This window comes from Entamoeba invadens, assembly GCF_000330505.1.
Source record: "Entamoeba invadens IP1 unplaced genomic scaffold scaff_1105074725885, whole genome shotgun sequence".
NCBI classification, from domain to species: Eukaryota; Evosea; order Mastigamoebida; family Endamoebidae; genus Entamoeba; species Entamoeba invadens.
Window position 1 is genome coordinate 53,764 of NW_004443720.1, and position 12,811 is coordinate 66,574.

At 35.8% G+C, this 12,811-nt stretch overlaps 12 protein-coding genes across 12 annotated transcripts; 5 read left to right on the forward strand and 7 right to left on the reverse strand.

Annotated features, from left to right (window-relative positions):
- Window position 1: 1 nt before the first annotated feature.
- Window positions 2–896, forward strand: EIN_046590 (hypothetical protein; the record flags this gene model as incomplete). The annotated part of the gene is made up of 2 exons (XM_004261129.1): window positions 2–72; window positions 110–896. Coding segments are annotated over 2 exons (858 nt in total), but the record flags the coding sequence as incomplete, so codon positions are not given.
- Window positions 897–1,578: 682 nt separating this feature from the next.
- On the forward strand, window positions 1,579–2,067 carry EIN_046600 (small heat-shock protein, putative; the record flags this gene model as incomplete). The annotated part of the gene is made up of 1 exon (XM_004261130.1): window positions 1,579–2,067. One exon carries the CDS (start codon window positions 1,579–1,581, stop codon window positions 2,065–2,067), a length of 489 nt encoding a protein of 162 aa, XP_004261178.1.
- Window positions 2,068–2,641: 574 nt separating this feature from the next.
- Window positions 2,642–3,625, forward strand: EIN_046610 (longevity assurance factor, putative; the record flags this gene model as incomplete). Its single annotated transcript, XM_004261131.1, has 1 exon — window positions 2,642–3,625. The coding sequence occupies one exon, from the start codon at window positions 2,642–2,644 to the stop codon at window positions 3,623–3,625; it is 984 nt and encodes a 327-aa protein (XP_004261179.1).
- A 126-nt stretch (window positions 3,626–3,751) lies between these two features.
- On the reverse strand, window positions 3,752–4,492 carry EIN_046620 (hypothetical protein; the record flags this gene model as incomplete). The annotated part of the gene is made up of 1 exon (XM_004261132.1): window positions 3,752–4,492. One exon carries the CDS (start codon window positions 4,490–4,492, stop codon window positions 3,752–3,754), a length of 741 nt encoding a protein of 246 aa, XP_004261180.1.
- A 110-nt stretch (window positions 4,493–4,602) lies between these two features.
- Window positions 4,603–5,358, reverse strand: EIN_046630 (hypothetical protein; the record flags this gene model as incomplete). The annotated part of the gene is made up of 1 exon (XM_004261133.1): window positions 4,603–5,358. One exon carries the CDS (start codon window positions 5,356–5,358, stop codon window positions 4,603–4,605), a length of 756 nt encoding a protein of 251 aa, XP_004261181.1.
- Window positions 5,359–5,476: 118 nt separating this feature from the next.
- EIN_046640 (hypothetical protein) lies at window positions 5,477–7,003 on the reverse strand (the record flags this gene model as incomplete). Its single annotated transcript, XM_004261134.1, has 1 exon — window positions 5,477–7,003. The coding sequence occupies one exon, from the start codon at window positions 7,001–7,003 to the stop codon at window positions 5,477–5,479; it is 1,527 nt and encodes a 508-aa protein (XP_004261182.1).
- A 300-nt stretch (window positions 7,004–7,303) lies between these two features.
- Window positions 7,304–7,879, reverse strand: EIN_046650 (hypothetical protein; the record flags this gene model as incomplete). The annotated part of the gene is made up of 1 exon (XM_004261135.1): window positions 7,304–7,879. One exon carries the CDS (start codon window positions 7,877–7,879, stop codon window positions 7,304–7,306), a length of 576 nt encoding a protein of 191 aa, XP_004261183.1.
- Window positions 7,880–7,988: 109 nt separating this feature from the next.
- Window positions 7,989–8,668, reverse strand: EIN_046660 (snare protein ykt6, putative; the record flags this gene model as incomplete). The annotated part of the gene is made up of 2 exons (XM_004261136.1): window positions 7,989–8,357; window positions 8,408–8,668. The coding sequence occupies 2 exons, from the start codon at window positions 8,666–8,668 to the stop codon at window positions 7,989–7,991; spliced, it is 630 nt and encodes a 209-aa protein (XP_004261184.1).
- A 465-nt stretch (window positions 8,669–9,133) lies between these two features.
- On the forward strand, window positions 9,134–10,280 carry EIN_046670 (zinc finger protein DHHC domain containing protein, putative; the record flags this gene model as incomplete). Its single annotated transcript, XM_004261137.1, has 3 exons — window positions 9,134–9,604; window positions 9,744–9,972; window positions 10,024–10,280. The coding sequence occupies 3 exons, from the start codon at window positions 9,134–9,136 to the stop codon at window positions 10,278–10,280; spliced, it is 957 nt and encodes a 318-aa protein (XP_004261185.1).
- A 118-nt stretch (window positions 10,281–10,398) lies between these two features.
- Window positions 10,399–11,577, reverse strand: EIN_046680 (hypothetical protein; the record flags this gene model as incomplete). Its single annotated transcript, XM_004261138.1, has 1 exon — window positions 10,399–11,577. One exon carries the CDS (start codon window positions 11,575–11,577, stop codon window positions 10,399–10,401), a length of 1,179 nt encoding a protein of 392 aa, XP_004261186.1.
- A 158-nt stretch (window positions 11,578–11,735) lies between these two features.
- EIN_046690 (small nuclear ribonucleoprotein sm D1, putative) lies at window positions 11,736–12,133 on the forward strand (the record flags this gene model as incomplete). Its single annotated transcript, XM_004261139.1, has 2 exons — window positions 11,736–12,018; window positions 12,081–12,133. The coding sequence occupies 2 exons, from the start codon at window positions 11,736–11,738 to the stop codon at window positions 12,131–12,133; spliced, it is 336 nt and encodes a 111-aa protein (XP_004261187.1).
- A 359-nt stretch (window positions 12,134–12,492) lies between these two features.
- Window positions 12,493–12,810, reverse strand: EIN_046700 (Hypothetical protein; the record flags this gene model as incomplete). Its single annotated transcript, XM_004261140.1, has 1 exon — window positions 12,493–12,810. A coding segment is annotated over one exon (318 nt), but the record flags the coding sequence as incomplete, so codon positions are not given.
- Window position 12,811: the final 1 nt, after the last annotated feature.

A 12,811-nucleotide genomic window follows, 5' to 3' on the forward strand; every position in this document is an offset into this window, starting at 1 on the left:
ATTCACTGAATACAAAAAATACAACGAATACAACAAACTTGAGTGTGAATGCAACGCATGGCGTAAAACAAAGTTCGTTACAAAACTTAACACTTCCGGAAATCAAAAGAAACAATTCGACACTTTTAAAGAACGCAACAAATACAAATCAGACGACAAATACAACAACTTTGAATCAAAAAGTCGATACGGACGGGATACCGATCCCACAACCAATCAACTATAATTTAACTCGTGAAATGAAAGCGAATGCAGTGAAGCCGGTGTTTTCTTTTAGAACAATAGAGAATGCCAAAAAGAATGTGAAAAAGGCGGTTCAAGCACAAAAGAAGGAAATGAAGAAAGTTGCAATCAAAGTGAATTCAAATGGCACACCAAACAAAACAAAGAGTTTGAAGAAACACGTGAAAAGCATTACAAAGACGACACACAAAATCATCCATGGAGTGGAAAAGATGACTGATAACAATATCAAAACGATCTTTGGAGTAAAGAGAACTAACAAGGAGTTGATGGCTCAAAAAATCCTCCACCAGAAGTTGCAAGTCCAAAAGTCGAATGGCGTCATTGGTAATGCACAAAAAGAGGCAGAAAAGCAAGCAACTTTTGCTATCAAACGAGCGAAAAATCAAAACATCAAACAAATTCAAAAGGCCGGGAAAAAGGCCGAAAAGAAGGCCGAAATCAAAGCACACCTCCTTGGTCTCAATGAGCAACAGAAAGTTAAATTGATCACTAAGGAAAAGCAAAAGGCCATCGGTAAAGCAGAAAAGATCGCACTCAAGAACGTCAAGAAAGTCGTAAAAGAAGAAAATCAAAAGGCTCAAAACATCGTGGGGAAAACCTCAATGAAAGAACTCAAAAAAATCGACAAAATCTCAAAAAGCAGCAAATGAGAAAAGTAAAATCAATTGGTTCGTTGTTGAATTATTATTTTTATTATATGTTTATAGTTATTTTATTATAATATTTACAAATATTTTCTTTTAAATAATAATTATTGCTTATTAAAATAAACTAAATAATAAATTCGTTTTTTTTTAATATTTAAAAAAAAAAGTATTTTTTTTTAACTATTCAAAAAATAATTTTAATTACTATTTTATTTAGTTTAGTTATATTATTTATTTAAACTATAGGTTATAAGTCAAAAACAATTAATTTTTATATAATAAAAATAATCATTATTTCTAAAAATACTTAAAAAAAATGAATTATAAATTGATAATATTGAGTAGTTATCAATATTCATTAACACGTTTTGCCTAATAAATAAAAAAGATCACAAATAATACAATTCGGCATTTTACTCTGATTATTACCAGTTATCAATTAACTATACATATCAAGTGAATGATTAATCCTAAAATGCTGTTAATCTTAAAGAACTTGCTTTAACTCAAAAAAGTCAAAAAAAAAGACTCCACGTGGATACTAAAAATGAATAACTATAAGTAATGATAAAAATGTTATAAATGAATTGTAAAATAATGGAGTTGTCTCCACGTTGTGAGATTGACCTCAAAAGGAAATTAGGCACATAAGAGAACGCAAAAAACTGGAAAATTCATTTGAATAATGGAATCACCAAAGCCTCAAGTATCACTCACACCAGTCCCACCAGAAAAAAACAGTCAACAGCTCGCACGCCCAGAGCCAAAGTGGGTACACCTGTCACGTTATCTTTCCAAAACATCCAACAACAAAGTGTTCATTGATCCAGAAGGTGTAGGGCACTTCAATTCAATGACTTGGGAACCACCTTGCGAGTTACTCGATTGTGGAACAACATACCTCTTGAAATTCGAAGTCCCGGGTATTGATAAAAAGTCACTTTCATTGCAATACAGCAACAACTGGGTTATTGTTGCTGGAAACAAAGTCATGCCAAGCGAAGAGGGAGACTTTTGTTTCACTGAAATTTTGTATGGACAATTCAGAAGAGAGGTGCCAGTCCCTGTTGATGCAAGCAAAGACGGAATTAAGGCATATTATAATGAAGGTATCCTCTACGTCAAACTTATGAAGGTGTCCGAGTCGACTTGGGTGAATGTCGAAATTGTTTGAATTTATTGGCTTTGTTCTTCTATTCAATGAGTTCAACTTTTTTGATTTTATAAAATGATTTATCTTATCTTAATATTATTATTATTAAACAAATAATCAGGCGTTTCCAAAATAATTATTGCCGAAAATGTGGTATTATAACGTACGAATTTATAAGAGAAAATGAACTTTTTGGTTATGAAATGGTGACGTGGGTAATAAGGATTGTGATTTTGGAAACCTCTGCAAATAATTAATAATAACTTATTATTTTACATATTTATTAGAAGTGAATTACTATTTTTGATTTATTAGAATTTATTATTCATTTTAATTAATTTAATAAAATGAAAGATTGTATTTTCGGTATTTAAAAAATACAAAACTCAAAAGTAAATCATATCCACAAAACATTTTTCAAAAACCAAAGTAAAAGTTTTATTATAATGAATGGAAGAAATTAAAATTAACAACAAAGAAAAATACAAAACGAAGTGAGATGGACAAAGTGAGAGAAAGATGAGTGGTTGAGATTGAAGAGACGAAAGCAAAAGCATAAATGCGAGAAAAATGAAGGAATAAAAATCGAGTTGTGATGAGAACAACGAAAGTTCGCCCCCCTCAGACAGTCAAAGACAAGATGTCGTTTGCCCAGACTGTCGCACTAATTCTAATGGTGTCCATCTGTTTTCCAGCATCTATGACACGGTACCAAACAACATCAATTCCTCTTTCGGAAAATTTTCCAAAGGCATTTGACCTACTCCCGTCGCTCTGTGTGTTACTCTTATTAAGCGGGCTAAGGTATTACTTCTCGAAGCGTTTTTTTCAGCCGATGGGGGAGTGGTGTATTTCAAAGAAGAAATATGGCGACAAAATCCGAAGAGAACGAGTTGAGCGGTTTTCACATTGCGTCTTCAAGAATTTGTACTTTTTTGTCACCGCACCACTTGGTGTCTTACTATTCAAAAATGAGGATTGGGTCCCAAGGGTACTCTTCGGCGTGGGGAAGGGTGACATCTCCCGTGTATGGGATAACTTTCCAGCAACACAACAAACAAAGTACCTTGCTTTGTTTTATAATTGGGAATTGGGGTACCACCTTCACTCCTTGTTCTTTCATTTGTTTTCTAACCCACGAAACGACTTCTTCGAAACACTATTACACCACCTGTGCTCCGTGTTTTTGATGACTTTTTCGTACACAAACAATTGTGGAAGAATTGGAGTGTTGGTTTTGCTGCTCCACGACATCGTTGACGTGTTTATGTACTTCTCGAAATGGGCTATCGACCTACAAAACGTAAAACCGGGCGCTCTCTGTTTTGTGTTTCTCACCTATGCATACGCCAAACTCAGACTGTTTGTATTCCCAGTCTACATAATCCCGGCTGGGGCTGTTGCTATTAACTTTGTTCCAGACACCGTTGCGCTGAAATATCCGACATACATTCTCTTCATGGCGATGTTATTGTCATTGCTTGGGCTTCATATATATTGGTACTACTTAATCATGAAAATGTTGGTCAACCTCCTTAAAGGGAACGGAGCTCGTGACATTCATTCCATTGTCGAATAGACGCCCATTTGTTTGTGATTTAATTATGATTGTTATTATCTCTTCTATATACCATTTTAAAATATTCTGTGTAACAAACATTGTGCTTCATAAAATGGAAAACAGATCAACACAAAGTCACCAAATTCACCAATAAATAACAAACATGAAATTTCTGACCCATTTCCCAATGTTGAGCTCGGGTAATTTGCACTCCAGATACATCTTTGTGTTTATCCGAAGCAAGTCAAACAAGACAATTTCTGTTGTCTCTTTTATTTTAATTGCATATGTGTAATCACCAAGTTCGACTTTCGCCCAGTTTCCTTCTTTCTTCGCAAATAACACGTCTACCCCTCTGACAACTTTTCCATTTGCTCCTGGACTCGAAGCAACATAAACGTATTTGTTGTGTTTTTCGTCCTCAATGAAAAAGGCTTTGATGGCATTTGAGAGAACCTTTGTGACCATATTTGGGTCAATTAAAAATGTATTCGTGATGATCTCAAACTGTTCCTTCCCAACAGTTTGCCCAAGGACTTTCACTTCATCAACGTTCACAAACGGCTTGTTGTACAAACACTGCAAAAGGTACAAAGATCTCTGTAAGAGTAATCCATTTGATTCGTTAATAATATTTGACAATTCACCCGTCCACACATCGCTAACAAAATCCGAAAGTCCATATATTTGTGCGTCGTTCATCCGTGTCAGCAAGTCTTTGATAATCACGTTTTGGGGTTTATTCTCGTGATGTTCATCTGTCAAAGGTTTTGTTTTTGTCTTATTTTTTTCAACACGAAGTTTTAATGCGACTTTTTTTGAGTCGACTTCCGTTTTCTGCTTTTTGGCGCGCGTGCGTGTCACTGGAGTCCTGACTTGTTCCATTGCATTTATGAGTTAAACACTATAATTGTTCTATTATAACACTTTTATTATAAAATATAGAATTTGTTTTCTTACCAAAATAACAAAGGAGAAATAACACATAAAACAAGTCAGTCTTTCTTTTCTTTAGCATTTTGTTTTTGAATAAAATTGTCATTAATCTCGTTGTGAACAATTCCACGTTCCTCTGTGTTTTTCTGGCAACAATGTTTTTGAATGAAATTTGCCATTTGAAATCTATACTTGAGCCAAAAGCCAATGTATATGTGGTCATACAAAAAGTAAACAGTCCATATACAGAACATGACAAAAAGTAATTTGTCGACAAACTCCCAGTGCATTATCATGACGTAAATTGAGTACAATAACATCACACTGTAATAGATGGACCTTGCAACAATGAACGAAAAAATTCTGAGAAACTCTATGAAATTCGAGTCTGGGTAATACTCCTGAATCATATCTATTAAGTACGTTATAGAGTCTAAAAGCAGTCTCACGATGATCCCACCAAACTGTTTCACATACAGAATATACATAATTCCAATAGCACCAGGAATCGTGTGCATTAATTCATATTCATGGTCAAGATTCTTCACCCCGCTCAGGATATCTCTAACATACCCTGTGAGTTCAAAAACATATGAAACGAAGACGTCAATCATTATAATTTTTTGGACTGGTGTAATTCCAAGTAAATAATGTGGCTGGGGGGTTTCTGTTAACGAGTATGTGATCAACATGAACATCACAATTAAATCGGCAATTATAAGGTCATTCAAGTGCTTCCATTTGTAAAGAAATGGGTACGACACAACTACAAATGGAATTAAGCAATACAAAAATATCAAATACCAGTCGATCATGTTAAATTGAATAGTTTTAATATTTCGGTCTTTAAAAGTTCCTCATTGGTATTGATAGATTTTTTGAAAAACTGTCCACAAAAGACACCAACAGCAGTAATAAACTATATATATAGTTTTAAATTACAAAGAGTGTAAATAACAACAATACAACTACGTAAGACAAAGCAGATGAGCTCGTCATTTTATTGTTCACCTTTTCGCACTTCCCTTGTGCAGTACAGTTATACCCATATTTACAACGCCCACAATCTGCGGGGAAACAATCCCGAGTAAACCCAACATTCACAAAACTCTCTGGAAACGTCTCATAAGGATTACACTGTAATTCACCACACTCTAAAGAAGCCGAACGACATGAAGATACAATCGTCATGTTTTCCTCTAATGAAGTGCTTTGGAGTCTAATTATACTTCCTTTGGTTCCTTTTAAAACCACACCAATTACATTATTTGATGTTGGACACCGCCGTGTCATGAAAGAGTAAAATTGGTACTTGTACTCTAAACTCTGGGAACTATTCAGACTGTTTTGAAGAACAAAACTCATGTTTGAACATTGATCAAATGGAGGGTTGATGTTAATCACGCTGAACGTGTCAGAATAGTTCATCGTAGTGAGAAAAACTCTATCGAGCACGACTTGACTAGTGGCCGAGAAGTCACAGAGTAGAAATCTGTAAGTGCTCCATACCATGAACTTTGTAGTATACAAAAAGTATATAGATATTTCAGTATCAGACATCACAAAATCGACACTTTTGTCATGCGAAATGTATGTAGTCGAATTAGTCCCAGAAACAGTCAATATTTTCCACGACGAGAAGTCGTATTTTGATGTTGTCTGTTCTTCGTCGAATAAAATTGGATTTGGTGTGAATGAACAGACCTGATCGTCTTTTATCTGTGTCAACGGGTTTTGTGCAAAAGCGTCTCCAATTCTGAAAAGAGTAGTTACATATGCCAGAAATATTTCTCCGTCAATTGCAACGAACTTCACTGTGTCGATGATGCTCTTCTTTCTTTTGACGTTGAACGCCCCATTTTCATTTTGAAAGTACTCGTCGTCGTTTACTAGAACACTTTGAATTGGTCTCGAGTTATCGTACACAACCATTTGTATATCAGTAGAATTAAACGTAATGGCTGTGACCTTTGCTAACAGCTCAAATGGTGCGTCCGACGCTCTCAGTGATATTTTCGTGAAAACCGGCGGTTCAATGGCGGACATTGTTGTCAAATGTCCCATAGTCAATCCATTGACTAAAACTATATTTCGAGTGTAATACTCTTGATCCTCATCAGTTGAGTCAGACTCAAAAGTACCTGCAAACATGCAGTGATAAGGGACTTGTGTTGGTCCAGTGATTTCAAAAAACTGTCCACAGCGACTGATGTTCTTCCCATGAAAATTGAAGAATTTGTACCACTTGTGGAAGTAGCACAGTTGTTTCGAGAGATGTGCGGCCACCTTGATTTGGTAATTCTCAATTTCTGAATAGCAGGTGTATGTCACATGCAGACGAGGAATCAAACCGTTATGAGTCTCCGCTTTAGTGATATCCATAGCACTAAATTCGTTGACGCATGGGTCATGGTGACTATCTACGGCAACAAGTAAAGCCAAAATGTTAATTAGAATCATGGTTTGTCGTTCAATTAGTGGTGTTTGATTTTTAAATGGTGTACTATTAGTTCTAAAAAGAAAAACCATTCGAAACTATTGAATTTTATCTATTATTTAACGCCAAACACTATTTTTATTATTCAAAAATTTTTACCTTTTTATTATAAATTTTTTATAGTAAATTTATAGTAAATGGTGAATTTATTTCTAAATACTATGTAAGTATAATAATAATACTAATAACATTTACTATTCAAAGGAATGTATAAAATTGACGCTATGCGACTGATAACTTAAACACAAAGAAACACAAAATAGTTATGGTCGTTGTGTAGCAATGTTTAAAAGATCGTCTTTGAGGTATGGCTTTGTGATTGTTTTGAAGTTTTGTATAGTGACCAGAAGAACCGCTCCTGGCACCAAATTGAGGGACGCAAGTGACTGTTTGTCACACGCTATGACGTCTCGTTTTCCCACTCCCAGACGGATCACAAAATTGCCGTCACATTTCATCGACTCTTTAATAAAGACATACAAGTCCTCCGCGAACTCGAGTGGGTGAAAGTTACGACTGACCTCCAAGTTGTCAGGGAACTTAAATTTGATAGTCGTCTTCTTATATTTTGTATTCCTCTCCAGTCTTTGTTTCTCCATAAACGTTTTAGTTTTAAATACCTCAACGGCGTTTTCAAGGCAAATTGCTCTCACGTCCGAAGCCGTCATTTCGTAAACTGCGTCCGGCAATTCCGTCCCAGTAATTACTGTTGGTGTAGTTTTTGGTAACAAGACTTTCACGTCGAACAGTGCTGGGTCCAATTTGAAGTTCGTTGGTTCGATCGGGTTCTCTTCGACTTTGTCTGGGACGCCTGATGGTGTGCTCCAATGGATACTCATCTTTACTATTTCCAGATGGTAAATGAAACTATAAAGAAGTATCATTTCTCCACCACAAATTATAGAAGAAATATCAGTAATACAACACTACAAAACACAAATAAATTTGTTAACAGCAACTATTCATCGACTCGGCCTGCCTCATAAACGCCTTAGAAGTGGTCGACAAGTCGTTGCTCTGCTCAATCAAATTGTCCAACTTCTCTCCTCTTTCCAGCAAATCGTCCATTGCCTTGACCAAGATATCTTGTGTTTCGTCCAAGTCGGTCTGGATTTTAGTTAACTTATCCCCTTTCTTTGGGTCGATATATTGTTGGAACACAGCAGTGACGGCGGGATACTTAAAAGTTAAGTCACGAGTGATTGTTGGGAAGCTGGGGCCTTGGTATACCTGACGAAAGGCTTGCATAATTCGACTTAAAACAACTGTAGCGACTCTATCAGGGTATGATTTGGTGGTGATGGCAACAACGGAGAGCTAAGTGTGAGTTTTACATTCATTTGAATGTATCAAGGTATTTAACAAACGCCATCAGGTTGTGAATAGACATGTCCTTTAACAGTCGAAGGCTCTTGTAATGTAATACACATTCTTTTGTTGGTCAAAGCCCGCTGAGCAATTTGTCGACAAGAAAACTTCATCGGCCCTTCCGCGTTCATCCTCTCGAAGAATCCCATTTGTGAGAAATCTTCCTCGACTTGCAAGAAGAGTGGTTGAAGTGTTGGCGACGGTCGAATGAGAACGGCTGCGAAGATCATATACATGTTGTCAGTCCATGTCCCCGACATCTTTTCCTTTTTCAGTTTCTTTGCATCTTCAAATCTTTTTTTGGGATTGATAGAAGACGAATGAGTTTGTTCATTTCTCTATAAAATGTTCGTGCATTAGGATACAAAAAATCAACTTCTTTAATATTAACTTTGTCTTGTCAAGTCGAATGAGTTCAAACTAAAGTCACCAAAATGACTTATGTATTCCTTTTTCACTTTCCACTAGAAATTCTTGGTATTATTTATATAATATTAATTAACTAATTATTATAATAAATTTGTTTTTTACTATTATATGATTATTTTAAATGAATAATTATAATAATAATTAGTAGTATTATTTTTCTTAGGTATTTGAATCATTCTATAAAGTAAAAATAAATAAAAAATATAGTTTATTCTATTATAATTGATAATACATGATACTTCAAGATACATAACACAAACAAAAACAACAATTTATTTAACTACAAAAGTAGTGAGATGCCCAAGAAAGAGTCGCTTGAGAATTTCACACAAATCCGAGAGGACTTATTGAAAGGGCCTTACCTCTACAGACGCAAAAATTCGCGAGAGGATTTAAGCATCAAAGGAACTGTCATGGTGAAAATAGCGACAGTACTCATCCTCTTCTTTTTCTTTCACACACTAATCGCAATATGTTTCACACCACTTGTGTACGTAATGGTATTCCCACTCACAACTTTTGTCTTCATGATGACTGCGTATTACAAAGTCGTTAACACACACCCGGGGAAGTGTGTCGGGTATGAGCCGAACTGCTCAGAAGAAGAAAAAAAGAAGGCTATAGAGCGCGCCAATTTTTGCAAGGAAAGGGGGTTTAAATTGGTTGACATTGGATATCCAGCGCGTTATTGTGTGTATTGCCAAGCGTTTCGATGTGAGAGGTCGTATCACTGCAAGAAGTGTGACTGCTGTATAATGAAGCGGGATGTTTGTACAGCTTTGGACAAATTTTATATTTATAATACATATTAACTATTTTAATAAAAAATGTCTTTTATCCAATGACGTTTTTTTTTGATTATTCTTCGACCTTTATTCCGATGCAATAAATGTTACTGATTAACAGCACCACTGTCCTTGGACGGGACAATGCATTGGGACTTACAACTTGAGGTACTTCATTCAATTTTTGATGTTACTTCCGTCGAATGCGTTATTTGGGGCAATAATTAACATTACCTACATGAGCAAAGTCTTTACCTCTGTGATGGAACAGCCGACTCTCTTTTTTGGGATATCCGTCGTTGTCTCTCTCTTTGCTGTTGTAATGATGATAGCGATGGGAATAGCAGTATGTTTGTTATCTGTTTATTATTAAGAAGAAGCTACAAAAGAATAACAGTCAGTTTCATTAGGAGTGCATCACATTCTTTTAGTGCTCAGTAACACAACATCAATGGAAGAGATAGAAAAGGATCGGTATGACTGTTTGTCCCATGACAAAGCCCCTGTCTTCCCCTCCTATTCCCTCTCAAAGTCAAGCAATTGGAAAGAAGTGATGGGTTCCACCGTCTTCGAGTGGTTTTGTCCATTATTCCCTTCCCGCTTCAACCCTGAAAATATCGACCACTTTACTTCTCTCTCGACTGTTGAAATAAATTAGTTCTTTTATCTATTTATTCTGATTATCTACAAACGTGTTTATGTTGTTTATCTATTGAATGAAACCCTGGACCTTCGATTAATTAATGTAAGTAATGAAAAAAAACAACTTGACTCTTTCACGCCATCTCCATCTTCTTCTCCTCTTGCGTCCCATCATTCTCAACTTTGTTCTCCTTCTCCTCTTCCATTACCCAAGGAGGAATATCATCGTCTTCCAACCCGTCGACGTCCTTCACCAAAGGATTCATATTGTATTTTTTCATCACCGCCTCAAATACCTTCCATTTATAATATTCGTTCTCTTCGTTGTTCTCTTTCATAAACTCAAAGTTGTTGTTATTGTCGCATTTGTTCTTCACAACTTGCTCAAACACAATCCCTTGCACAGTTAAATACTCACACAACACTTTCACTATGTATTTCGTCGACTCTTTGATATTGTCCTCCTCAACGGGTTTCACAGGAAGATCCGCAGGAAGTAAAAACTCGCTCGGCATATCCGGAAACCAAAGCCGACTTTGTGGCATGACGTCTCGAGCGTATCTCACTCGAACCCCGCACTCTTCCGAGAGTGTATGGATCTTATTGTCAATCGCCCTCTTCGCGTCTTCAACGTTTTTGAATTCGATAAACCCGCAGTTCTTCGCTCTCGCTATTCGAATCTTTTCAACTTCACCAAATGCAGTGAGTTGCGGGAAGACAGCCATTTCGTTGTTGTTCAACCCCCCTATCCATAACGTCTTCGTTGGCTCAATACCAACTCTCTCTTCTTCTTTTGGCTTATATTCAACGTTCTCTTCTCGCTTCTCGTAATTCGTTTGTTGCATTGCAAAGTGTTGCTGTTGTTGCATTTGTTGGTATTGTTGTTGTGCAAAATTGACAGGGGGTTGGACCGGAGGTTGCGTCTGTTTACCAAAATTGACTTTCAGAATGGTGTTTCCGTAGTTCTTGTTATTCATCTCATCCTTCGCCTCCTTTGCGCACTCCGCGTCTTTGAAGTGGATGAACATGTAGTTCTTTCCTTTCGGTTGAACAGTGTTCAGCACTTCTCCATACGCCGAGAAGATCCCGATCAGCTCCGAAGCCATTCCGGGAAGCAAATTACCCACAAAAAGGGTTTTTGCGTCTTCTTGAGGTGCTGGTTCTGGTGGTAAAGCAACAGGTGGGGGAGGGGGTTGTTGTATTGGGTTATACATAAAAGGGTAAGACATAGGTTGCATAGGCATTGGTTGATATCCGTACATTTGCATTTGAAGTGGGTCGTATGGGTAATATGGATAATATGGGTTTCCCATTGGGTTTATTGGGTTCATCAAACGTTTTAACTTTTTGAGATGGTTTTACTATAAAACTCCTTCTATTAGTATATTTTACTATTAATGAAATACTAATTGGAATTACTATTTTATTAGTACTTTTTTTACCATTTTAAACTAAAAAAGAACATACTGAGATGAAGCTGACAAGGTTCCTCATGAGATTAACAAATGAAGTCTTGACGATTGAGTTGAAAGATGGGTCGATAGTTACCGGTACTGTCGTTGGAGTTGATAACTACATGAACATTCATCTGAAAGTCGTGCAACTCACACCAAAAGGAAAAAACCCTATTACACTGGACCAATCGACCATAAGAGGAAATAACATTAGAAATATTATATTGCCAGAAACGCTTAATTTGGATACTTACTTAATCGATGACACACCACGAATGAAAGTCAAAGCTGTCGTTAAATGTTTGTTCTAATGATTATCATCTTGATTTAACTAGTAAATTAAACTAATTATTAACTAATAGCTCAAATTAAAAGAAAAGCTGCTGCAACGAAGCCAAAAGCTCCTCAAAAGTGATTGATTTGTTTTTCATGTGATTTTCGATTTTATTTACTTCTTTTGTGGTTCACTAAGAAAGTTCAAAATACTATCACTAATTATTTAATGTACTATGTCAGTTATAATAATTAATTAATTAATAAGTTGAACTAATATAAGTAACATTATTACAATGTATTATGTATAAACTAAAATAATTTTTATTACTAAATTATTATTATCATTCCAATTTAATAATAATAAAATAGAATAAAAAATAAAATATTTTTTATTAGAAATATAGTTTTATATATCAAGTTCAAGAACAACACAATTCAATTATATCGAAATGCCTCAGTCATAACTCAAACACTTAAAATGTATTTTCAATCATTTCTTTAAAAGATCCGCACGGTTTGAGCAATTCCTCCTTCTAAATCTTCTGCGTCGTTGTCAGCTTGTTCCTCGAACTTTTCTTTCTTGCACATCTCTAATAAAATGTGCAACGTTTCGATGAGAATTGAAACCGTCTCAATTTCGATATACTTTTGCAATTGATCAAAAACTTGCTGTGTCACAACGCTCGGGATGTCTAACTCTATTTCACCACATCCTTTGTAACATAATAATATTTCAAGAACAGCACATGATGTATGAATTGGACATTTATCAACACACTCCAACATACTCTTCACCGTCTGTGTGACATCCCTTTCC